At 43.7% G+C, this 25866-nt stretch overlaps 1 protein-coding gene across 6 annotated transcripts in view; it reads left to right on the forward strand.

Annotated features, from left to right (window-relative positions):
• PDE5A (phosphodiesterase 5A) overlaps positions 1 to 25866 on the forward strand; it is a 248056-nt gene that overhangs the window by 216493 nt on the left and 5697 nt on the right. For all 6 annotated transcript variants that reach the window (XM_069978436.1, XM_069978434.1, XM_069978432.1 and 3 more), the window contains exons 12-18: positions 3855 to 4001; positions 4330 to 4455; positions 6482 to 6576; positions 11914 to 12001; positions 12285 to 12385; positions 12695 to 12772; positions 16745 to 16808. In XM_069978436.1, the coding sequence (XP_069834537.1) occupies positions 3855 to 4001; positions 4330 to 4455; positions 6482 to 6576; positions 11914 to 12001; positions 12285 to 12385; positions 12695 to 12772; positions 16745 to 16808 (699 nt within the window). The remainder of the gene's footprint in view (positions 1 to 3854; positions 4002 to 4329; positions 4456 to 6481; positions 6577 to 11913; positions 12002 to 12284; positions 12386 to 12694; positions 12773 to 16744; positions 16809 to 25866) is intronic.

Raw genomic sequence — 25866 nt, forward strand, 5'->3', positions numbered from 1 at the left:
TATTACAATGAGGACAGAGCACAGGGGGACAGACTTAAAATTGGGACAGAGCACAGGGGGACAGTATTACAATAGGGACAGAGCACAGGGGGGCAGTATTACAATGAGGACAGTATTACGGGGGACAGAATTACAATGGGGACAGAGCACAGGGGGACAGAATTACAATAGGGACAGAGCACAGGGGGACAGTATTACAATAGGGACAGAGCACAGGGGGACAGTATTACAATAGGGACAGAGCACAGGGGGACAGAATTACAATGGGGACAGAGCACAGGGGGACAGTATTACAATGAGGACAGAGCACAGGGGGACAGTATTACAATGAGGACAGAGCACAGGGGAACAGTATTACAATGAGGACAGAGCACAGGGGGACAGTATTACAATGAGGACAGAGCACAGGGGGACAGTATTACAATGGGGACAGAGCACAGGGGGACAGTATTACAATAGGGACAGAGCACAGGGGGACAGTATTACAATGGGGACAGAGCACAGGGGGACAGTATTACAATGGGGACAGAGCACGGGGGGACAGTATTACAATAGGGACAGAGCACAGGGGGGCAGTATTACAATGAGGACAGAGCACAGGGGGACAGTATTACAATGAGGACAGAGCACAGGGGGACAGAGCACAGGGGAACAGTATTATAATTTGGACAGAGCACAGGGGGACAGAATTACAATGAGGACAGAGCACAGGGGGACAGTATTACAATACGGACAGAGCACAGGGGGACAGTATTACAATACGGACAGAGCACAGGGGGACAGTATTACAATGAGGACAGAGCACAGGGGGACAGTATTACAATGAGGACAGAGCACAGGGGGACAGTATTACAATGAGGACAGAGCACAGGGGGACAGTATTACAATACGGACAGAGCACAGGGGGACAGTATTACAATGAGGACAGAGCACAGGGGGACAGTATTACAATGAGGACAGAGCACAGGGGGACAGTATTACAATGAGGACAGTATTACGGGGGACAGTATTACAAAGGAGACAGGGTTCAGGGAGGCATTATTACTATATGGAGGCACAGCAGGGGATCCGACATACAGGGGGCAACCCACATACCTACTGACTTTACTGCACATGACACAAAAATGTGGAAGGAAGTTGTTTTAAGTGCGGACCCTAAGATGTTTGTCTGGCAGGTTCAGAAGAGATGAATTGTGGCTGCAAGAAATCATCATGGTGGTCTGGGCCGGATGGAGAGGAAAAGGAAAGTGACGCCTCAGATCAAAGAAGTCGTCACCTGTGAGTCACCGAATATGGGGGGGTGGGGCGCTTCTCGCCCTGTAGTCAAAATTACCTAGAAACTGCCCTGGCTGGAAGTACTGGAAGATTGAGATTTTTAAATAGAAGTACAGTAGGTTGCAAATCTATATAACTTTTTGACACCAGTTGACTTGAAAGAAAATAATTTTTGCTGGGGTACCCCTTTAATCAGATAGTATGTAAAGCACCCCTACCAATATAGAGAGCATTCCTATTTATATAGAGCTCTCTATATATCTCTAATATACCTTAGTGACCACAGGAGTAGTACTGAAATGATGTTTTAGTAAAATTCTATATTTGGGAAATATGTTCTAGAAAGTCATAGTCTAAGCAGGGTTGCAGATGGAGTCATGTGCCTTGTGTGAACTAGTATAGGTTTCTATATAATGGTGTATTATTATACATCTCTTACATTAGAGATTAGAGACATTACATACACAGAAATTACTGCTAGACAGTTCCTGAAAAGGAATTGCCTGGGGATCTACACAGCTCGCTCCTAGCAAGTCTCTGACAGCTGGAAGGGAAATATGTACTGTCTGTCTGAGCCCGAGACCCCTGTCACAGGACCAAGAATAGATCTTTTTCCAAACAAACGCCAAATACTTTCCCTTTCTTTAATTATTTAGCTTAGGAGAAAATGAGATAGAAAAAGTGAACACGGCAGCAGGAGGGGCTAGTATTTGGACGGCAAACTCAACGGCTTACAAAGGTGGAAAATAAAAGCAGAAACCATTGTGTGATCTCCTAATAAAGATAAAGAACGCTAGCAGGCAAACATTCTATATCTACTGTAACCCAAAGCTATGCAACCAGTTGGCTCCAAACTTTATAGAAATAAATTCTAGGAAAGGGTGTAAATTGTAGTGAAAAGTTACAAGTAGTTGTCAAGTGCCCAACCTAACCTGTGGTTTACAGGGAGGAATCTGAGGGAGGGTTGACATTAGTTTGAGAACAACACAAAATTAAAAAGGTCCATGTCAATAGAGAGAGAGGTGAGAAGGGAAAAGAAGTCACCAGACAGGGTAGGATTAGAGCGAATCTGTACCCACAAAACCACTTGTACCATCGGATAGCTGCTTTTATTCCAAGATCTGTCCTGGGGTCCATGATGCAGTTATTGTCCTGAAAAAACTACTTTTAATCTTGTAGCCCTGTGTCGAATTGGCGTGGCCTAGAGTACGCGTGCCCTAGGCCTACACTGCCTCTCCGTCTCTTCTCCCCACCTTCTTCATCATTAGGAACGCCCCAGGCAAGATTTCTCCTAATAATCACTTGTCTGAACACTGCACATGTGCTGGATCGTTAAGGTGTACCTGTGCAGGGTTCAGACAAGGGATGATTAGAAGAAATCCTGCCCAGGGGCATTTCTTATGATGAGGAGGAATGGAGGAGCGGTGCAGGCCTAGGAACAGATACTCTAGGCCACGCCAATTTGACACAGGGCTGCAAGTTTAAAAGTTTTTTAGGACAATAACTGCATCATCTGCCAAACGGACCCCGGGACAGATCTTTGATTAAAAGCAGCGATCCGAAGGTACAAGTGGTTTGGGGGAGGGAGGGGGCAATTATGGGTACAGAGTCGCTTTAAGTATACCTGTCATTAGTATTGTTATAGGGTAATTGAAAGCAGGAAACTCAGCATGACCAAATATGTTAAAACTCTAACCAGAAATAATGGAAGTGAGTTTTTCGTTCACCATATACCGAGCGGCGTCTCTTGGCCTCAGAAAATGAAAATTTTTTTGAAGCTGTTCGTATGAACCTTAACTCTTGGCTTCTGATTCCCGCTGTCTGCCTGCTCCATGGAGAGCCTGAGGACCGCCTGGAAAACTGGGATACAGCCTATGGCTATGGCTGTATCCCAGTTTTCCAGGCGGTCCTCAAGGTTGTAGGTTGTATCCACCCTCTCCACGGAGCGGGCAGACAGCGGGAATCAGAAGCCAAGAGTTAAGGTTCATACGAGCCCGAACCTCGGCCGGTTCGCTCATCTCTAGTGACCAGTTGTTTTCTTAACTGACAGAAAAATAAAGATAATATAAATTTGGATGATTATAAAGAAAGTCTCATGTGAGACAAGGAGAGACATCCCACCCCAACAAGCTGCTTCTTAATGGAGAACCTCAACTGATAACTCACTCAACCGCATTAGGCTATGTTCCCTGGGGAAACATGGCCGTCTTGTTAAATAGACAGCCGCTAGTAAAGAACATGATCTTTATTAGCAGGCGTCTATTTAACGAGATGGCCATGTTTCCCCGCTATGTTCCCGGACCGGATACATATCCTTATCCTACTCCCATAGGGCGTCATTTGCCCTTTCTGCCTAGAGCACGAAAATACCTTGTCCTGAAGCTGCTCTTTTATTCTTTTTTACCATAAATCTACAACAAAACTGCAACAAAAGTAAAAAAAAGAAAAAAAAGTAGAGTTGCCTTGTGTATATCTAAAGTTAGTGGAAATGAGTAGCACAAGATCTTGTTAAATTTTCCTCTGAACTCTTCCAAGGTGAGATCTGTGATGTGCCTTCAGCTAATTCTTGTCTTTCATAGGGATCCGTCGTGCCATCTGCACAGTCACTTAGATTAACAGACTTCTACTTCAGTGACTTTGAGCTGACTGACATGGAAACCACATTAGCTACAAGTCGAATGTTCACTGACCTCAACCTTGTGCAGAACTTCCAAATGAAATATGAGGTAAGCCATCTAAACCCATCCTTAACCAGATCCATTTCGGACTAAAAGTTTTTTTTAATTGCAGTTGTCTGTTTATTCTGGACACAAAACATAGCAAAGTTCTAACCCAGGACACTCACACAGTCATAGCCATAGAGAACCTTGCATGTTCCAGATAATATTCTGTTCCTATATTTTATGCCATCCATTCTCCTGATTCAGAACAGAGTTACAGCATCATCACTTCATGACGACTTTCTTTTTCCCAGCTTCCTATAAGACATGTTGTCTTTTACACTACTATTTTGTCTATAATGTTGTTAGTCATGGACTTTTACTTAAATTACAGACTCTGTGCAGATGGATTCTGAGTGTAAAGAAAAACTATAGAAAAAATGTGGCCTATCACAACTGGAGACATGCCTTCAACACGGCACAATGCATGTTTGCTGCCCTGAAGACTGGCAAAATTCAGGTACTGACGTAACCCTATGTAAAGACAACTGGTTTGATGGCACATTTAAAGCCAGTAAATGAATGAAAATGCTGTGCAACACTAAATCTATCAGATGGAGCAGCCACAGGACAAAGCTGATGTAAGTTTGGCCTTTAGAATCATTGATACATACTGTAGATGCCTCAGGCTGTCATATTCGGCTGGCATCCAGGTAAGTCACGTACCCGACTCCTCCAGTTGCAATGCCACGGCCATGCTGATGGATTGCCCTCTTAGCCAGTCAGTGACTGGGGGGTGTCCCATCCACTGACTGGCTGATCAGGCAATCCATCAGCATGGCCGTTGCGTTGCTTCTGAAGGAGGTGGGTAAGTGATATGTCTGGATGTTGGCTGAATATGACAGCCGATGACTCTTAGAGAGACCCGGGAGCGGTGCTACAGGGGCACAGGGATGAGGAAGTATACTTTGTTTATTATGTCCCCGCACCGCCTTTCTGCCTCTTTTTGTTTTTTTTTTAATTCTTTTTATTTGATTTTCTAAATGAAACAGAAAATGCTTCTTACAATGAGGCTTGATATACAATGGAGGACACTCATGAAGGCTGCATCACTGGCGTACGCTAGGAAGAAGGCTCAGATTCACCCTTTCTCCCTGGCGTACAGAGGGGGGTGGGGGGCTACAAGATGGGAAGGAGGTGTGGCCTCCTCCTGTGCCTGATTTACCATGATTTATGCTCGCAGGCGTAAATTATAGTATGAATTAAACTTATGCGCCCACTGTACGGCAGGCGTAGGTCAGGCAATTGGGGGCAGGGCCTAGTTTAATGTAAATGTCCCCCAATAAGTTTCCTCACACTCCACATTCCAAAGGAAAATTCCAGAACATAACATGTACCTCCAATCTAATCAACAATAACAATATGAAATATAAAGGAATGGGATGTAACCAGAATGGGAGGGAATGAAAGAAAAAAAAAGGGGGGGGGGCTGGGTTACAAGTAATCTTATATTTTCCAACAGAGGACCACTGATTCCCAGCAAAGGAGAAAGAGAAAGTCTCAGACCCAGTTACCCCTGATCAGTTCCCCGTTTGCTCACTAACTCCATCCCTATGCTGGCAAGATGGGAGTCTAAGGGGTCCCAAAGACTCTGCTATATCTGCCTTCAGATACCAAGTCATGTAACTAAAGGGTCACACAACCTGGTGAATTTCTTCACTAGTATTGCCTTTTTGTTAGTTACACAGGACTTCTTTAATTACTTTGTGTCACTAACATACTTCATCACAGGTCACTTACATGCTGCAGCACAGGTCACTTACATGCTGCAGCACAGGTCACTTACATGCTGCAGCACAGGTCACTTACATGCTGCAGCACAGGTCACTTACATGCTGCAGCACAGGTCACTTACATGCTGCAGCACAGGTCACTTACCTACTGCAGCACAGGTCACTTACATGCTGCAGCACAGGTCACTTACATACTGCAGCACAGGTCACTTACATGCTGCAGCACAGGTCACTTACATGCTGCAGCACAGGTCACTTACATGCTGCAGCACAGGTCACTTACCTACTGCAGCACAGGTCACTTACATGCTGCAGCACAGGTCACTTACATTTTGCAGCACAGGTCACTTACATGCTGCAGCACAGGTCACTTACATGCTGCAGCACAGGTCACTTACATACTGCAGCACAGGTCACTTACATGCTGCAGCACAGGTCACTTACATGCTGCAGCACAGGTCACTTACATACTGCAGCACAGGTCACTTACATGCTGCAGCACAGGTCACTTACATGCTGCAGCACAGGTCACTTACATGCTGCAGCACAGGTCACTTACATGCTGCAGCACAGGTCACTTACATGCTGCAGAACAGGTCACTTACATGCTCTGCAGAGGTCATCAGTGCAAGTGCCAGTGAGGCATAAATGTAGTGTCCTGCTGCTCTTCAACCCTGCTCTTAAAATATAAGATAGTAGAAATAAGATAATAGAAAGAAACTGGCTATATAATTTTTGTATTTTCCCCTATAGAATAAGCTCACTGACCTTGAGATTTTATCCTTGATGATTGCCACACTAAGCCATGACTTGGATCATAGAGGGGTTAACAACTCTTTTATACAAAGGTAAGAGCAGTTCTTCTCATTTTCATCATCATTATTACTCCTGCACTTATGAAGACAAGTCTTGTGGATGCAGTTTATACATGAACTCACTCGACATTTTTTTCAAAAGAGCTGGGGAGGAGGTGGCTGAATATAACAACATGCACCTACCGCTCTGGGGTCCGCTGTCTTCCGCTCTGGTTCCCGGTCCCCTGGCCGCTTCCTGGTCTGAGCGTGGACCCGGGTCATGACGTGTCTGCCCTGCTCAACCAGTCAGCAGCCGAGGCAGGACCCTGTGGACTGACTGAGTGGGGCTGACACGTCACGACCCGGGTCTCCGCTCAGACCAGGAAGCGTCCCGGGGGACCAGAAACCAGAGTGGACCCCTGCGTTGGAGCAGGGATAGGAAGTGCAAGTTATGTTCAGCCACCTCCTCCCTGGCTCTTTTGAAAACATGTCCGCCACAAGACAGACACTGTCCATTTGCCTTATCAGGGCATATAGACATTATAGAGGCGATGCCCCACACTCTATGAGCCAGAATGCAAAGCCACACAGTAATAGCAGGTTTGGCAAAATCTGTATGTGTTTGCATTACATATACAGTTTATGCCAGTGTCACCAAAATTTCTGGGTAGAAGTGGTTTCCTGTAGCTACAACAGCTGATCACCAAAGGTTAGAAGAGCAGCTTCTATTCAATAAAGGGACATCTTCATGAGAGACGCTGAGATGCTTACTAGAGAGGAGTAAACTGGCCTATCATTCGGGCTTGTGTGAAGCCGAACTTTCGACAAGTTCGCTCATCTCTAATGCCTATGATTTGCGGCACATATTCGACAATGTATTTTTTCTGATGGAAAAATATGCTGTGGGATCATAGCCTTACTTTCAGAGAACATGTAGAACCATTATGTATGATTTAAAGGGTACTCCGGCAAATATCTTTTTCTTTTAAGTCAACTGGTTTTAGAAAGTTGTATAGATTTGTAATTTACTTCTATTTCAAAATCTCACATTTTCCCATACTTATCAGCTGCTGTATGTCCTGCAGGAAGTGGTGTATTCTTTTCAGTGTAACACAGTGCTCTATGCTGACATCTCTGTCCGAGACAGGAACTTTCCAGAGCAGGAGAGGTTTCTATGGGGATTTGCTGCTGTTCTGGACAGTTTCTAACATGGACAGAAGTGGCAGCAAACAGCACTGTGTTACACTGGAAAGAATACACCACTTCCTGCAGGACATACAGCGGCTGATAAGTACTGGAAGACTGAAGATTTTTAAATAAAATACCAATTAATCTAACTTTCTGAAACCAGTTAATTTGAAAGAAAACAAAATAGCAGAAATATCCCTTTAAATATAATCTTTGAGTTAACTACACAATTTTTACATTTTCCCGGCTTCTTATTTATACTACATTACACATGTCTGTCATATAGTTTGTGTCCAAGCCCACATATCTGAAAAGCGTGTAAATGATATTTCTGAATGAACTTATTTCCTGTTGGTGAACGTTTGCTCTGTCTTGTAACTGAACCTAAGAAAATTTCCACCTAAAAATGTCTTTAAATAAGTGTGAGGTTACAGAATGAAATCTATGACAACCAATGCAAAATAATTACAAACCATAAAGTTTCCTTAGAGTCAAATAAAAAAGTTATAGCCATTGTGGTTTGGAAGTTCTCCAGACATCTCAGCTAAAGCACATGTATGGTAGCTGTATACAATATGTAACATGCCTTCTTTTGTCATTGCAATTGCGTGAAAATGTGGCATGCCGTTGTTGGCCTGTAGATGGGAAATGGAGCTAAGAGTATTTTAGCATCAAAGTAAATTATCCTACTTACATGTTATTGGAAAAAATTAAACAACAGTTACAGAAACATTTAAAGGAGAAGGCTGACGATTTTTAAAATTAGTCAGCCAGCGGGCAGATGGAAATATAATAAACAATCAGTACTTACCTCTCCCCGTGTCCTGCAGCAATAGCTTGTCACTCCAGGACCCCGGTCCAGCATCTTCTTTGACTGAAACGTCACGACCATGCAAATTTGGGGAAATTTGTTGTCTCTCAAAAATTTTTATTAAAGTATTGTATTGCCCCCCAAAAGTTATACAAATCACCAATATACACTTATTACGAGAAATGCACATAAAGTGCTTTTTACCCTGCTCTTACTAATGCATCAAGGCTTCACTTCCTGGATAACATGGCAATGTCACGACCCGACTCCCAGAGCTGTGCGGGCTGTGGCTGCTGGAGAGGATGATGGCAGGGGGACACTGAGGGACACAGGGTACTGGAGGGACACTGAGCATCCCTCTGCCATCATCCTCTCCAGCAGCCACAGCCTGCGCAGCTCTGGGAGTCGGGTCGTGACATCACAATTTTATCCAAGAAGTGACATCACCATGTTATCCAGAAAGTGACATCACCATGTTATCCAGGAAGTGACATACCAATGTTATCCAGGAAGTGAAACCTTCCCCGTAATAAGTGTATATTGGTAATTTGTATAACTTTTGAGGGGCAATACAATACTTTAATAAAAATGTTCGCCGGACTTCTCCTTTAACTGCAGACCATGGCGCACACAAATCTCTGATATTATTAGCAAGGGTGAATCAGGTTATACAGGCAGCACATTCTGTACTGTGGATAGCTGCCATCCCAGGCATAAGGTCTCCTGCCCAGGGCACCGAGTCATCCATGTAAAACACACACATCACAAAGTAACTCGCGTCGCCATTCCTTATAAAGTGCTATGAAGAAGAATAAAATCACATGCTCAGTGAAACTTTGCAACATTAAACAAAGTCCATAAGGCCTCACACACCTCACAACAGTGTTAAAGGGGGAACTGTAAGCAGGTTAGACGAATCTAACTTGCTGATATGTCCCTATTGCACAGGAGATGTGGAAGGTATGTCTTTTACCTTCATCCTTGTCGCCATTCGGGTGCAGTTTGTAGTTTGCTCCACGGTCCGGTAAGACCATTAGGAGCACTGCCAGGCCCCCATAGTGCAGATCCGGCCTGCCCCCAGCTCCACTGATTAGAATAAGAGGGGAGGGAAACTTGGGGGCGGCTCAGCACTATGGGGGCGGGCAGTGCTCTTAACTGGTGCCCCAGTGCTCCTAACAGTCTCACCGGCAGTGGCGTCGCTAGGCAGTTTTATTCGGGGCTCATGCCCCGAATAAAATGCCTGCTGCCCCGGATCTCTTCTGCCCCGCTCTTGCGAGCCAGATGTGGCTCTTTTGGTGGCCGCATCCGGCTCGCAGATTGCCGCTGCTGCTCTCCTCCTCCTCACCTACTGGCCGCCCGCAGCACCCGGACACGCTCCTCCATCCAATCAGCGGAGACCGGGAGTGTGGGGCCGCTGTGGTGGGCCGTGGTGCACGTATCCAATCAATGCGTGCGCCACGGCCCACTGCAGCGACCCCACACTCCCGCCCTGAGTTGATTGAGTTGTAGGAGCACCTCCGGCCGCTACGATAGGTGAGGCGGACAGCAGCAGCCGCGATCTAGAAGGAGGTGAGCAGGCACGGGGGGAGAGAAACGGGCGAGAAGCACAGGGGGAAAGAAGCAAGGGGGGAGAGAGACATGGGGGAGAGAAACGGGAGAAAAGCATGGGGGAGAGAAAGAGGGGAGAAAAGCATGGGGGAGAGAAACAGGGGAGAAAAGCATGGGGGAGAGAAATGGGGGAGAGAAACAGGGGAGAAAAGCATGGGGGAGAGAAACAGGGGAGAAAAGCATGGGGGAGAGAAAGAGGGGAGAAAGTAACAGAGGAGAGTAACAGGGGAGAAAGCATGGGGGAGAGAAACAGGGGAGAAAAGCATGGGGGGGAGAAAAGCATGGGGGAGATAAACAGGGGAGAAAAGCATGGGGGAGAGAAACAGGGGAGAAAAGCATGGGGGAGAGAAACAGGGGAGAAAGTAACAGGGGAGAGAAACAGGAGAGATAACCATGGGGAGAGAAACATGGGAGAGAAACATGGGAGAGAAAAAGGGGAGAGAAACAGGGGAGAAAAGCATGGAGGAGAGAAACGGGAGAAAGCATGGAGGAGAGAAACAGGGGAGAAAGCATGGGGAAGAGAAACAGGGGAGAAAGCATGGGGGAGAGAAACAGGGGAGAAAGCATGGGGAAGAGAAACAGGGGAGAAAGCATGGGGAAGAGAAACAGGGGAGAAAGTAACAGAGGAGAGAAATGGAGGAGAGAAACAGGAGAGATAACCATGGGGAGAGAAACAGAGGAGAGAAAGAGGGGAGAAAAGCATGGGGGAGAGAAAGAGGGGAGAAAAGCATGGGGGAGAGAAAGAGGGGAAAAAAGCATGGGGGAGAGAAACAGGGGAGAAAAGCATGGAGGAGAGAAAGGGGAGAAAAGCATGGAGGAGAGAAAGGGGAGAAAAGCATGGGGGAGAGAAAGGGGAGAAAAGCATGAGGGAGAGAAATGGGGGAGAAAAGCATGGAGGAGAGAAAGGGGAGAAAGCATGAGGGAGAGAAATGGGGGAGAAAAGCATGGAGGAGAGAAAGGGGAGAAAAGCATGGGGGAGAGAAACAGGGGAGAAAAGCATGGGGGAGAGAAACAGGGGAGAAAGTAACAGAGAAGAGAAATGGGGGAGAGAAACAGGAGAGATAACCATGGGGGAGAGAAACAGGGGAGAAAAGCATGGGGGAGAGAAACAGGAGAGATAACCATGGGGGAGAGAAACAGGAGAGATAACCATGGGGGAGAGAAACAGGAGAGATAACCATGGGGGAGAGAAACAGGGGAGAAAAGCATGGGGGAGAGAAAGAGGGGATAAAAGCATGGGGGAGAGAAACAGGGGAGAAAGCATGGGGGAGAGAAACAGGGGAGAAAGCATGGGGGAGAGAAACAGGGGAGAAAGCATGGGGGAGAGAAAAATGGGGGAGAGAAACAGGGGAGATAAGCATGGGGGAGAGAAACAGGGGAGAAAAGCATGGAGGAGAGAAACAGGGGAGAAAAGCATGGGGGAGAGAAATGGGAGAAAAGCATGGGGGAGAGAAAGGGGAGAAAAGCATGGGGGAGAGAAATGGGGGAGAGAAACTCAGAGGGCCCGGGCCCCGGATGTTTTAGGACCCTAGCAACGCCCCTGCTCACCGGACCATGGAGCAAACTACTAACTGCACCAGAATGATGCTGAGGATGAAGGTAAGACACATACCTTCCTCCTCGACGCCTCCCGTGCAATAGGGACATGTCAGCAGGTTCGATTTGTCTAGCCTGCATATAGTTCCCCTTTAAACTTTTACCTTTTTCTTTTTATAGAAGGTAATGTATACATTTTTAAAAACACCCAGTGATCTTTTTATTTATTTATTTTTTTACTATTTCAGGAGTGAACACCCATTAGCCCAGCTCTATTGCCATTCCATTATGGAGAATCACCACTTTGACCAGTGCCTCATGATACTGAACAGCCAGGTTAGTGAAAAGCACATGCAATGACACCACAAATACATTACTTGTCTTTATTATTTTATTATGAAATAAAACTTTTTTGATTGCACCCTTCATATATTCTACAAATAAAGTTCAGTATATGAGGTTCACGGTATTTGCATCCTATAATGTAACTTCAAAAACGTATTATTGAGATGCCAACATATTTGGATGGGGGCAAGATGGACATAAACCTTAGAGTATTTGTAGGGTAAATATGTAGTTCAGGTGAACAAGGTCATGATTCATGTCTCTTCATTCTCAGGGTAATCAGATTCTGAGCGGTCTCTCGGTTCAGGACTACAAGTCTGCACTGAAAATGATAAAGCAGGCTATCCTTGCTACAGATTTGGCTCTTTATATAAAGTAAGTCCAAATGATCATCCAAGGATTGTCTTGCTATTGCAGCCCATGTTTGATTTATTCATTTTCGCTCATTGCACAGTCTAACTTACCAAAAAAGGAATGGCTAAGTTATTTTCCTTGGCAGCACCTAGTTCTTGTGTGCGTCATGGACAATCTGTCTTACAGCGCTCAGCTTCAAGTTTCATATGGGTTTCCACCATAATGTTGCTAGAGGCGACTTCCCTGCTTAAATAATAACACTGTCAATCAGGCCTTGATGTGGAGTATCGGTTAACAGCGTGAAAATAATACTCTTATCTATTTTTGAAGGAGAAGAGGAGATTTCTTTGAGTTGATTAAAATGAAGAATTTCAGGTGGGACGATTCAGCGCAAAAAGAATTGTTTTTGTAAGTATTTTTGGCTTAGGAGCTGTTTTTGGATTTGACTGAAAGCTGACACCGAATTGTTATTAAAGGAGAACTGCCATTAAGTGAAAAAATTACAGGAAGGCAGGGGGTGCGGGAACATGATAAAAAAAGTATACTTACCTATCCCCGTGCCCAGCAGCGCCGCTCCCGAGTCTCATGACAGCCGCCGGCCTCCTGCAGCTCCTCCAGCTGAAACATCACATCCCTAAATGATCAATTGCCTGCTCAGCCAATCAGTGACTGGGAAGGGACACCACCCCAATCACTGATTGAGTGAGCAGGCAATTGATCAGCCGAGCAGTGAGGTCGCAGCTGGCGGAGCTGGGTACGTCACGTACTTGGATGCCTTCCAAAAATGACAGCTGGCGGCTGGGACCTGGGAGCAGCACAACAGAGGCACAGGGTTGGGTAAGTATATTTTATTTCTTATGTTCCTTCATGCCTGTTTATTTTCATAAAACTTTTCTTTCAAATATATTGCATGACATTTTTTTTTGCTGAATGTGTCACCTGGATTTTCTTTTACTGATTAGAGTCAGATACTTAAACTTTTTTTTATTCTAATCTGTTTCTATTTTCTGACTGTAACTTTTTTATTTAACTTTTTGTACATTGTTATTGGGGTGGCCATCTTGCCCGAGCTGTTTTTAACAGCATTTAGTGACATACATTATAGCAAGCCTCATGTACATAGACAATAGACAGATCCTGTCCCATTGAGATGAATGTGAAACATTACTGAGCGCACTCTGGGACCTTTCAGCAGGTCATTCCACAGGGAGCTGCTATTGTCTCCACAAACTACTGGTGTCACATGATGCAAGTACAGATCACTTTACAGCAGCCTCCTCTTATCATCACAGACACAACAGGAAGTCTCAGCTTAGTTTTTGCCCTAGTGGTGAGAATCAAAATGCAAGATATTAGGATTATTATTTTATAATAAAGATAGAAAAATGGAAAATTAGAAAAAAACATCACCAAAAATTCTTAAAAAATATGTTAAACATAAAAACAATGTCAATTTCTGATGACACCTTCCCTTTAAAATTACTCTTCACTTTCTGTAGTAAAATGTATTTTCTGCAGAGCAATCAACGCATTAGGGAATGGTTCTCCTCTCCATCTGCTTTCTTGGTTGACCACTAAACACCCTAAAATAGGTCCTAGAATCTCAATCTGTACATCACTCCCTTTCGCTCTGATATCCCCTGCCCTTCACCGTCTCTTCCCTATACCAGCCTTTCTGACATTGGTGAGATGTGGGTGTATGAAGGGCCTTATATTTCCTCTCTGACAATGAATTGCTTGTCCAAGGATGAATTAATCACAGCTGCAAACCCTGTATATTTAGGTGATATTTGCAGCTCTCACATCCCCCGTTCACCCTGCTATCCTCAGAATAAACTGACTGAACCCTAACCCCTTTTAGAAACTTCTTACTGACCCTGAACCTGTACATCACACCCTGTTACAAGTAATGTCAATCTATGAGGAGTACATGGAATACTTGTAGACACTTGTAGGCTATTCATGCTTTACTTGAAAGAATATTCAAAGCAGCTCTCTGACGCCACCTACTGAAGGTAGCTTTCACTCTAAGTCAGTGTTTGACTCTTTTAGAAGCCTTAAAACATGACTGGGTATTTAAGCCATGCCAGAAATCTGTCCAGAAGGGGAGATAACCCATCTGTGGACAGCTTTTTCAGGGTTATTGACCTTTGTCAGTACAGGACTTTGACAGATAAAGGGTAATAATCCTGATACAGCCATCTACAGATGGAGAGATTTCTGGTTCAGCTTAAATCACCAGTCATGTTTTAAGGCATGTAACTGGAGTCAATGTAGTTTGAACCAACAAATTGGACCGAGACCTGGGTTTCTTTTCACTTGTTCCTACAAGACACATTTACACACAAATTCTCTATTGCTAGCAAATTGCTACCAAACAGGGTATACTCAGATGGTACCATGGTCTCAAATATAGAACTTGTGGTGGAGATACACATACTTTTTGGGACTGTCTTGGTCAATCTGAAATTTCAAAGGGGTATGATCCACTGGACTGGATAAATTGCAGCTTTATTCTATTATAAAAAATTCTTCATCTCCATGTGGACCCCAAGGATTCTCATTCAGGCATTGTCTTCATACTGTTTTTTTCTGGGTTTGAGTCACCTGCTCCAACCTGCAGTTTCTACCCTCCTCTTTACCATCTTTTTATTGTTGCTGTTTGTTCCTTTCCTCCTTGTTCCCTGCTCTGCTTTGCTAGTGTTCTGTGTTTGTTTTTGTGATTCTCTGTCCCCCTGGCAGATGTTTCCTGTTTAGAGGCGTCCCTTATAACATCCTGCAGTATGTAATCTTCTCAGCTGGGAGGGCCCCCTCCACTATGATCTCAGGGATTGTTCTCTCTATAAATCACTCTATATTCTTTGGCCATGCGCTCCTGTTTTGTTTAGTCATCCTTTTTTTTTTTTTTTAAGTATTCTCAATGCATTAGATTTTTTTTTTTAGGAAAAACGTATTTAGTGACTAACTAATCTGAAGTGACCTTAAAGTGATTTTCAAGGGACTCAATCCATTCCTGTGGACAGCAATCTCTAGGAAATTAGTGATAAAAAGGTTTCAAAGTGCAGCACTTATTGTTCAGATTAGCTGTGTCTGTATTTACTGAAGTTCACCAGAATGTCAGTGCATGGAGACCTGCTTACCATTCCTGACTGCACAGCTGACAGACAGTGCTGACCTGTGCAGTCAGGAGACTGATTGGTCATAGTCACAGGCTGTGTGTAAGGGCCCTTTTACACAGAAAGATTATCTGACAGATTATCTGCCAAAGATTTGAAGCCAAAGCCAGGACTGGATTTGAAAAGAGGAGAAATCTCAGGCTTTCATGTATGACCTGATCTCTGTTTATAGTCTGTTCCTGGTTTTGGCTTCAAATCTTTGGCAGATAATCTGTCAGATAATCTTTCTGTGTAAAAGGGCCCTTAGGGTCCTATTGCACAACTCGATAATAAACAGTAAACGAGCGTCAATCTGCTAGATCGGCGCTCGTTTACTGAGCAAATACACAGGCCGATTGTCGGGCAGCAAGGGTTGCACGGACATCGTTAGTGATGTCCGTGCAGCCCTTGCATTTAGTGTAAAATAATACTAATTTGGGCATTCACGCCCAAATGGCTAGCCAGTGATTTAATTGTATATCAGGTGCAGGGAAACAACCATAAGCCAAGTATTGCTATAAAACCAAGAAGCAGCAGCAATTAGGTGAGCCGCCTCCTGGATTCCTTCCATTAAATTAGTGACAGGTCCTCCTTCAGTGTATAGTAATTAAGTGTATATTGTATAGTTATTACATCTTTTCAGTAGTTTTCCACATAATTTCTTGCTGCCTCAAAATGTAAAGTTTATAACTTGATGTCTAGAGTTATGACCTATAGTTCAGCTTCAGCTTGGTGGTCGAGCATGCTCAGTTCCAGCATTAGCAGTTGAGTGAGCTGTTTGTCTATAAAACACCATAGTATGGCCCAGTATGGAGGTGCACATAACTATACACCTACCTCAGTGTCTTCCACTGTGCCTGTATATACCATACAAGTATGATGCTAAGTCATGTGCATGTCACATTCTGTGCTGCTCCTCAGTTACACCATGTATATTATGTTAAACAGCACCAACAGTTCTGATGATTGTCAATGAAAAAATGTCCCAGTGCATATTGTAAGGCTGCATTCACATGTTCCGTGTTCTGTCCATGAAACACAGACGTTGAATGTCCAACCTGGACTGTTCCACCGCCCAGAGGGTAACTCTTTTAATCGCCATGTTACTGTAATGACTGTGCAGAGCCTAAGCAACATGGAATACTGTGCGTAAATTTTTAACATTACAATTTATCAATTAATATATCCATTATATTGAACCTGACTATTCCTGTCTTTCCCGCAGAGCTATGTTGATGACTGCCTGTGACCTGTCTGCAATAACAAAGCCCTGGCCAGTTCAACAACGGGTCTGTATCTTTTATAGTAAAATGCCTCCATGTTCGCATTTGTTAAATACAAATAACATAAGTAAGAGAGATTTGTTTTTGCGTTTTGGTTGTGACTGCCATAATGCAGCGCTATAAAAAAAATACTGTAAGAGGATGTCAAATTGTTTTCTCTGTTGTGTACAAGCAGTCAACAATGAACAACATTGCACAAATTTACATAAAAATTGGAGAAAAAAACATTGAAATCAATGCAAACAACGGCCGTTATTCACATAGTGTATTAAACAACGGCTGCTGTTCGCTATGGCCACATAAATAATTGACATGTCAGTTATTTCCGGACATTGTTTCCAAACAGCGGCTGCAAATAATTGACAGTTTACACACTGTGGCTGTCAATGCCGGCCATACAGTACATGAAAATCAATGGTTAACTGATTTCAAGGCACACCCGTAAGGCCGGCAAATTGGGCTTTAACCCCTTAACGACGCATTATGAGTATACTCATCATGCGACCATTAAGGGTAAGCAGAGAGGGCTCCCGGCGTGAGCCCTCTGCAGCCTGTGGTCCCCGAATGCTATGTGCAGCCAGGGACCGCAGAAATTAGCCGGCATGGCCAATTGCCGATCCCGGCTAATTAACTATTTAAATGCAGCTGTCAAAGTTGACAGCTGCATTTAAATAGTGCTTGTCCCCCTGTTCCTGGTGTCTAGTGGGGGGATCTCCCCCATGCGATGCGATCGCGGATGATAGATCCCCTCTACTGAGACGGCCGGGGCTCAGCGTCGGAATGATCCATGTATCAGGTCTGTCGTAGACCAGTATAATAGAGCAATAATCTGATGGATCGGTGCTCTGTTATATACACAGCATTGATCTCAATGGGAGATCAGTGCTGTGTATATAGAAGTCCCCCAGGGGGGTTCTAATTAATGTATGTGGAAAAAAAGTGTTTATTATTAATAAAAAATCCCCCCCCCATAATAAAAGTTTAAATCAACCCCCTTTTCCCATTTTATAAATAAAAATAAAGAAATAAAAAAATAAACATATTTGGTATCGTCGTGGGTGTAATCGCCCGAACTATTAAATGATCACATTCCTGATCTTTTGCACTTTGGCTTAAGCGCAAAAACCGGCCAAAGTGCAAAATTATGCATTTTCGTTTACATCAAATCCAGAAAAAATGTAATAAAAAGTTTTTGAAAAGTCGCATATACGTAAACAAGGTACCGAAAGAAAGAACAGATCATGGCGCAAAAAATGACACCTCACACAGCCCCATAGACCAAACAATAAAAGCGCTATAAGCATGGGAATTTAACAATTTTAAACACATTGGTGTTTTTTTTTAAGGTTTTAATTTTTTTTAAAAGCCATCAAATAATATTAAAGTTATGCAAGTTACATATCGTTGTAATCGTACTGACTTGAGGAACATAGATAACATGTAATTTTTACCACAGGACAAAGGGCGTAAACACGAAACCCCTCAAAATAAAAGGAATTGGACCTTTTTTTTTCATTTTCACTGCACATATAATTTTTTTCTGGTTTTGCAGCATATTTTATAGAAGTATTAAGCCTGTGTTTGCAAAGTATAATTGGCGTCACAAAAAATAAGGGCTCATGTGGTTGGGTCTGCAGGGGAAAATATGTAAGCACAGTGGCCTTTTAAACACGAGGAGGAAAAAACAAATATGAAAACTGGCTCCGTCCTTAAAGAGTCACTGTCGTATTTTTTTTTTTTTGCAGAAATCAATAGTACAGGCGATTTTAAGAAACTTTGTAATTGGGTTTATTAGCCAAATCTGCCATTATCTGCATGTAAAAAGCCTTTTCCCAGGTCCCCCCCTCCTTCCTCTTTTTCATCCACTCCAAAAAATCTGAAAATTGTGACTTGTTGCAGGAGTCACACTCTGTCTGCTCTAGGGAGAGGGGAGGGGGGAGGAGGAAGGAGGGAGTTAGCCGGCAGCAGAAAGCAGATAACAGAGGATTACAGGCACGGAGCTGGGTGACAGCTGTAATCCGAGCTCAGACAGGTCACTGGTGACTGTCACAGGAGATATTGGGTGCGGGATTTGTAGATTAACTCTTTGTTGTCCTGTTTTGGTCTTTTCTTTAGCTCTCTCCATAGGAGAACAATGAAGACAGGGGGGAGAGCTTCAAACTGCTTTTTCATGATAAAAATGCATTTTTGGGATAATAAACCCAATTACAAAGTTTCTTAAAATCGCCTGGACTATTGATTTCTGCAAAAAAAAATTCACGACAGTGACACTTTAACCCTTTAACCTCTTAAGGACATAGGACGTACCGGTACGTCCTATGTCCTCACTTGCACTTCAAAGTGGGGCCGCGCGGCGGCCCCGCTTTGAAGTGCCGCGATCCCGGGTGCCGCGAGTAGCCCGGGACCGCTGCTATTAGCGGGCACGGTCTGATCGCCGTGCCCGCTAATTAGCTAATCAGAGGCAGCTGTCAAAGTTGACAGCTGCCTCCGATTACCGGAGGCAACGTTTCCCTGGTGTCTAGTGGAGGAGATCGCTCCTCCGGGACCTTGTCCCGGAGGAGCGATCTCCGTTACTGATGGCGGCCGGGGACGCGTCCAAGATGGCGCCGTCCTCGGCTCGGCACTCGTTCGTTTTCGGCTGCAGCAGCCGAAAGCAAACGAGTGCCGATCTCATGGATCTCTGCAGCATATCTATGCTGCAGAGATCTCTATGAGAGATCACAGTGTATATACTAGAAGTCCCCCAGGGGGGCTTCTAGTATATGTGTAAAAAAAAAAAAAAAAGTGTTGTTAATAGTAAAAAGCCCCCTCCCCTAATAAAAGTCTGAATCACCCCCCTTTCCCCAGGTTTTAAATAAAAGTAAACAAATAAATAAATAAATAAACATGTTTGCTATCGCCGCGTGCGTAATCGCCCGAACTATTAATTAATCACATTCCTGATCTCGTACGGTAAACGGCGTCAGCGCAAAAAAATCCCAAAGTGCAAAATTGCGCATTTTTGGTCGCATCAAATCCAGAAAAAATTTAATATAAAGCGATCAAAAAGTCGTATATGCGCAATCAAGGTACCGATAGAAAGATCACATCATGGCGCAAAAAATGACACCTCGCACAGCCCCATAGACCAAAGGATAAAAGTGCTATAAGCCTGGGAATGGAGCGATTTTAAGGAACGTATATTGGTTAACAACGGTTTGAATTTTTTACAGGCCATCAGATACAATATAAGTTATACATGTTATATATCGTTTTAATCGTAACGACTTGAGGAACATGCATAACAAGTCAGTTTTACCCCAGGGCGAATGGCGTAAAAACACATTTCCCCCAAATAAAAGAAATGCGTTTTTTTTTTTCAATTTCACCACACTTTGAATTTTTTTCTGGTTTCGCAGTGTACTTTATGCAAAAATTCAGCCTGTAATTGCAAAGTACAATTAGTGACGCAAAAAATAAGGGGTCATGTGGGTTTCTAGGTGGAAAAATGCAAGTGCTATGACCTTTTAAACACAAGGAGGAAAAAACGAAAACGTAAAAACGAAAATGGGCCATGTCCTTAAAGGGTTACGTTTTTGCAATTACAGGCTGAATTTTTGCATAAAGTACACTGCGAAACCAGAAAAAAATTCAAAGTGTGGTGAAATTGAAAAAAAAAAACGCATTTCTTTTATTTGGGGGAAATGTGTTTTTACGCCATTCGCCCTGTGGTAAAACTGACTTGTTATGCATGTTCCTCAAGTCGTTACGATTAAAACTATATATAACATGTATAACTTATATTGTATCTGATGGCCTGTAAAAAATTCAAACCGTTGTTAACCAATATACGTGCCTTAAAATCGCTCCATTCCCAGGCTTATAGCGCTTTTATCTTTGTTCTATGGGGCTGTGTGAGGTGTCATTTTTTGCGCCATGATGTGATCTTTCTATCGGTACCTTGATTGCGCATATACGACTTTTTGATCGCTTTATATTACATTTTTTCTGGATTTGATGCGACCAAAAATGCGCAATTTTGCACTTTGGGATTTTTTTGCGCTGACGCCGTTTACCGTACGAGATCAGGAATGTGATTAATTAATAGTTCGGGCGATTACGCACGCGGCGATAGCAAACATGTTTATTTATTTGTTTACTTTTATTTAAAACCTGGGAAAAGGGGGGTGATTCTGACTTTTATTAGGGGAGGGGGCTTTTTACTATTAACAACACTTTTTTTTTTTTTTTTTACACATATACTAGAAGCCCCCCTAGGGGACTTCTAGTATATACACTGTGATCTCTCATTGAGATCTCTGCAGCATAGATATGCTGCAGAGATCCATGAGATCGGCACTCGTTTGCTTTCGGCTGCTGCAGCCGAAAACGAACGAGTGCCGAGCCGAGGACGGCGCCATCTTGGACGCGTCCCCGGCCGGCATCAGTAACGGAGATCGCTCCTCCGGGACCTTGTCCCGGAGGAGCGATCTCCCCCACTAGACCCCAGGGAAACGTTGCCTCCGGTAATCGGAGGCAGCTGTCAACTTTGACAGCTGCCTCCGATTAGCTAATTAGCGGGCACGGCGATCAGACCGTGCCCGCTAATAGCAGCGGTCCCGGGCTACTCGCGGCACCCGGGATCGCGGCACTTCAAAGCGGGGCCGCCGCGCGGCCCCGCTTTGAAGTGCAAGTGAGGACATATGACGTACGCATACGTCCTATGTCCTTAAGAGGTTAAGGGTACGTTCACACTTACCGGATCTGCAGCTGATTTTCTGCTGTGGATCCGCAGCAGATTTCCTTTAAATAACTGAACACAGCATCAAATCTGCACCATCAAATCTGCTGTGGATCCTGTAGGTGTGAACGCACCCTAAAGGGTTAAATAATGTTCCTGCGGCCGATAATACTTTTTTTTTAACAACATGTTAACATAGTCTAATTATTCCAAATAAAAGAGCTACAATTTAATCTAGCACTGCGGCATCCGCATGCACAACCATTCAGGCTTCTTCACAACCAGATGGTAAACCTCTTTGTGCAAAAACATCACATACAGAAATTTCCACATCTCATTTTCCATAAAACTTCACTAAATAGTAATGTCCATAATAAAACACATGTAACAAAACCACCCACAGGGCTGTCAACCAAAAAGACGGAAGGTATCTCTGCTGTAGCTTCACTCCATTTGGAGCCTTGCAAAAGTAGGGATGCCTCCGAAATGTTGCAGTCACAGTCATTGCCAGGTTTTTCCATCCTTTTAGATAACTGGGGGCTCCAACTGAAGCGAAACAGCACTCAGGGATGTCTGGGTATTTTTTTTACATGTTTGATATGTTTTTCTGATGGACTGGATGTTGTTTAGTGAAATCTTATGGAAATAAGAAATAGAAAATATAAAAAATACTACTTTTGTGTTTGTTGGTTTTGCATAAAGAAGTTGGCGTCAAATCTGTTTTTATCTTACATAAAGTTACTGCTTTTAGAGGGCATTTAATCATAACAATTTATAAAATATATGGTCAAGTATGTGTTTTTGTAGAGAATGTGAAATACTAAAACACGTAAAAAAAAAGTTAAAATGTTTCTAATGATACAGCTGACACAGAAGCAGATGGAGCGCTGGGCCTCTGGCCAAAAAGAGAGAATTCTTGAGAAAAAAAAAAAAGATAATACTGGAGGAGGAAAGCTGCAACAGTGGTTGTAATTATGTGAATGTTTTGGGTCAGTTTTAGAAGGTCAACAGAAAGTATTATCATCTTTTATGTGCCCCTAGATTATGGGTCAGAGTATATATACAAAGTAATATATACACTAAAGCACTAAAGACTACAACACATAAACACTACAAATTCCTGTGTCATAGTACAGTGGAGTGGTGCCTTGGATTACGAGCATAATTCTTTCTGGGACCTTGCATGTAATCCAAATCCACTCTTAAACCAAAGCAAATACTCCCATAAGAAATCATTGAAATGCAGAAAATTGGTTTTCCACCCCAAAAATAATGTTTTTTTTTTTATTCTGAATAACATGTAAAACAAATGAAACAAACATTTAGAGCTGAATAAGTCATATAATAAGTTACTGTACAGTATAGCAATAAGCATGTGGAGTATAATGTATACTATGTGCATAAACCTGAAAAACAGCCGCAGTTTGTAGATACAAGATGGAACTGCAGATCCCCATAATGCAGTAGTGTAGTACAACAGGCTAAAATAGAGAAGCAGGGCTGCTGTCAGAGGTCTGTGTGGTCACATGACATCAATGGGGAATGTGTTTGAGTTCAGCATGGACCAATCAGGAAGTAAGAATCACAGAGCTCTGCAGGAGGACAGTGACAAAAACCTTTCTATACAGCAGTGTATATAGCTGAGTGTAAGTGCAGGCACATTGTAGCAGCAGTGTGTATAGCTGAGTGTGAGTGCAGGCACATTATAGCAGCAGTGTGTATAGCTGAGTGTAAGTGCAGGTACATTATAGCAGCAGAGTGTATAGCTAAGTGTAAGAGCAAGCACATTATAGCATGAATGGAGAGGATGGGAAACACAAGGGCTGACAAACTGCAGAGAGCATGAAGGAATGAGCAGGACATATGTGGGCACAGGATAGCAGCACTCTCTGTATGGGGAGAGAGGGGTTACAGCTATGAAATGATTACCTTCACAGTTCTGTCCCCTCATGCAAGCCCCAGGCTGAAGTACATCTGCTATGATTTGGAAGGTGAGGGACCCTTGAGAAAGTCCTGGTGATGGAATGCGTGGGGTGTTTTGCTCCAACCATATCTTGAGTAGCAGCAAGCTATTTTGCACCCTGCATGATGGTTACGTATTGTTTGGTCACTTGTATTTAAGGCCCTATTCCACGGAATGAATATCGTCCATATTCGGCTGATATCGGCCGCTACGAACGATAATTGTCCCGTGGAATAGAGTGCAACGATCAGCCGACATCGTTCATGTCGGCTGATCGTTGCAGTTGCTTGTTTTTCTGTATCCTATGGGCTGCCCGGACGATCAGCGATCACCCGGGAAGCCCCCCCCGCAGTTCCCCGCCGCCCCTCCCGCACTCACCCGCTCGCTGCAGCCGCGTTGAATAGCGGCGGCAGCGAGCGGGGAACGAGGAGCAAACGAGCGCTGAGAGCGCTCGTTTGCTCCTCTATATGACCCGTGGAATAGGGGCTTTAGTACTTCATTATTTGGATATTGGGGTATTAGGATTTTTGATTTGAGATTTGTCACTTTTTGGTCACTTATTCATCATTTTTTGCTGCTGCTCTTATGATTTTGTTTATGATTGGTCACTTTTTACCGTGTTGAATCAGAAGCGGTGAACAGTAATTCCACGGAGCGATAATCGGTCGAAACGGGCCAAATGGGGCTGATTTGGCCGATTATCGCTCCTGTGGAATAGGCCCCTAAGTGTGACCGCAGAAGAAGAGCGTCTAGTTCCAGGCTACTGTACTCCTTCACTACCATCAGTCTGTGGTCACCGGGGACCTTCTCTGAGGGTAGCAACCAGGGAGTTTCCGGCAGCAAAGCCCATACCAGTTACTGTTTGTATATGTGGAGTTCTGATAGATAAATTATGAATGCGGTCTCTCATCACAGAAATATCCTCATGGTGCAAGAACAGGAATTTTTCCAGCTAACTAGATAATGGTTTGATTATAGTCATGAGAGTTCACTGTAAATGTCTCATTGTTCTGTGTTATTAGCATTGAGGTCATTATATTCCTAGGAGATTGTAAACTCAACTAAATTCTGGGACTTTCCAGACTCATTTCATTAGTATAGGAAGTCTATGGTCCTAATGGTTTAAGATATGGCAGATGCCAATGTCTTTCTTAAGGCCCTATTACATGAAACAATTATTGGCCGATAATCGTTTCATGTAATAGAAGACAACGATCAGTCAACATGCAGTAATAGGAGCGGCGGCGGCAGACCGCCACTGTCTCCTATGGGCTGCCTGGATGATCAGACGATCACCTGGGCAGCCCCCGCACAGCAAACCACGCCCCCCCCCCCCTCACCTGCACTTCCTCGCTCGCTGTCGGCGCATTTAATAGCACCAGCAGCGGGTGGGGGAACAAGGAGCAAGCAAGCACTGACCTGACAGGTCGGCGCTCGTTTGCTCTCCACATTGCCCCATATAATAGGAACTTTACTCACAGAGAAAAGTACTAACCTAAGCACTCGTCTACCCAATATCATACCTGTGTGTCCCCCAAAATTACCACACCTCCTGATTGCAATTTTCAAAGTTTAATTTAGTTGTAACCTTAATGAACACCCAACTACTACCACCTCAGGTTATGGTCACATAGTCAGGTTTTGCACTTGGCAGATTTTTGCCATGGATAGGACTTTATACATGCGTAGAGATTAGCTTTATTGTAGTTTGGTGTGTAGATAATCCATGGCTTTCCTTTCCTGAAAAGTGTCGCTGCTTAGCATACCAAGCAGTTGTTCTTTTGAGATTTTTTCTGGTGTGAGTGGGTTATTAGCTACCATGTTCCCATGCATGGTTTACGAAATACTAAGGGGCTCGGTGTATTTAGGTAATTAATTGTGTAAACATGGCCTCATTTTTTGAAAATTAAGTGGATATGTCAACAATAGAGTATTGCTTCATTGTCTGAAATAATCATTTGTGTAGTTTCTGCCACCACTAGCCTCTGTAAAGCTTAGTTCCTTGCTTGGACAACAAATTATGCACAACAGGGGTCTCTTTTCTGACTAGAAATTTGTACCTTTTGTTCTAATCATCCCAGATCGCCATGATGACTTCTCCTGTTCAAGACTCTTCTGTTCTGCAACATAATCTTCACCTTATCCCCACCCAAAGAGCCCCAAATAGTAATGCCCCTCTTGGTAGGTAGGTGCCCTTTTTAGGTATTTGTCCCCAATAGGTAGATAAGTCCCACCAGTAGGTAGCAGCCTCCAAGTAGGTAGATAATGTACCTTATGGACACAATGTGCATAGCCTTAATGAATCTGGTACACATTTGGGACAGATCAGATCACAGCCCCAAAAGGAAAAATGTTTATGAAATTAGGAAAACGTACAAACA

The sequence above is a fragment of the Dendropsophus ebraccatus genome, chromosome 7 (assembly GCF_027789765.1).
Source record: "Dendropsophus ebraccatus isolate aDenEbr1 chromosome 7, aDenEbr1.pat, whole genome shotgun sequence".
In the NCBI taxonomy this organism is placed as follows: Eukaryota; Metazoa; Chordata; class Amphibia; order Anura; family Hylidae; genus Dendropsophus; species Dendropsophus ebraccatus.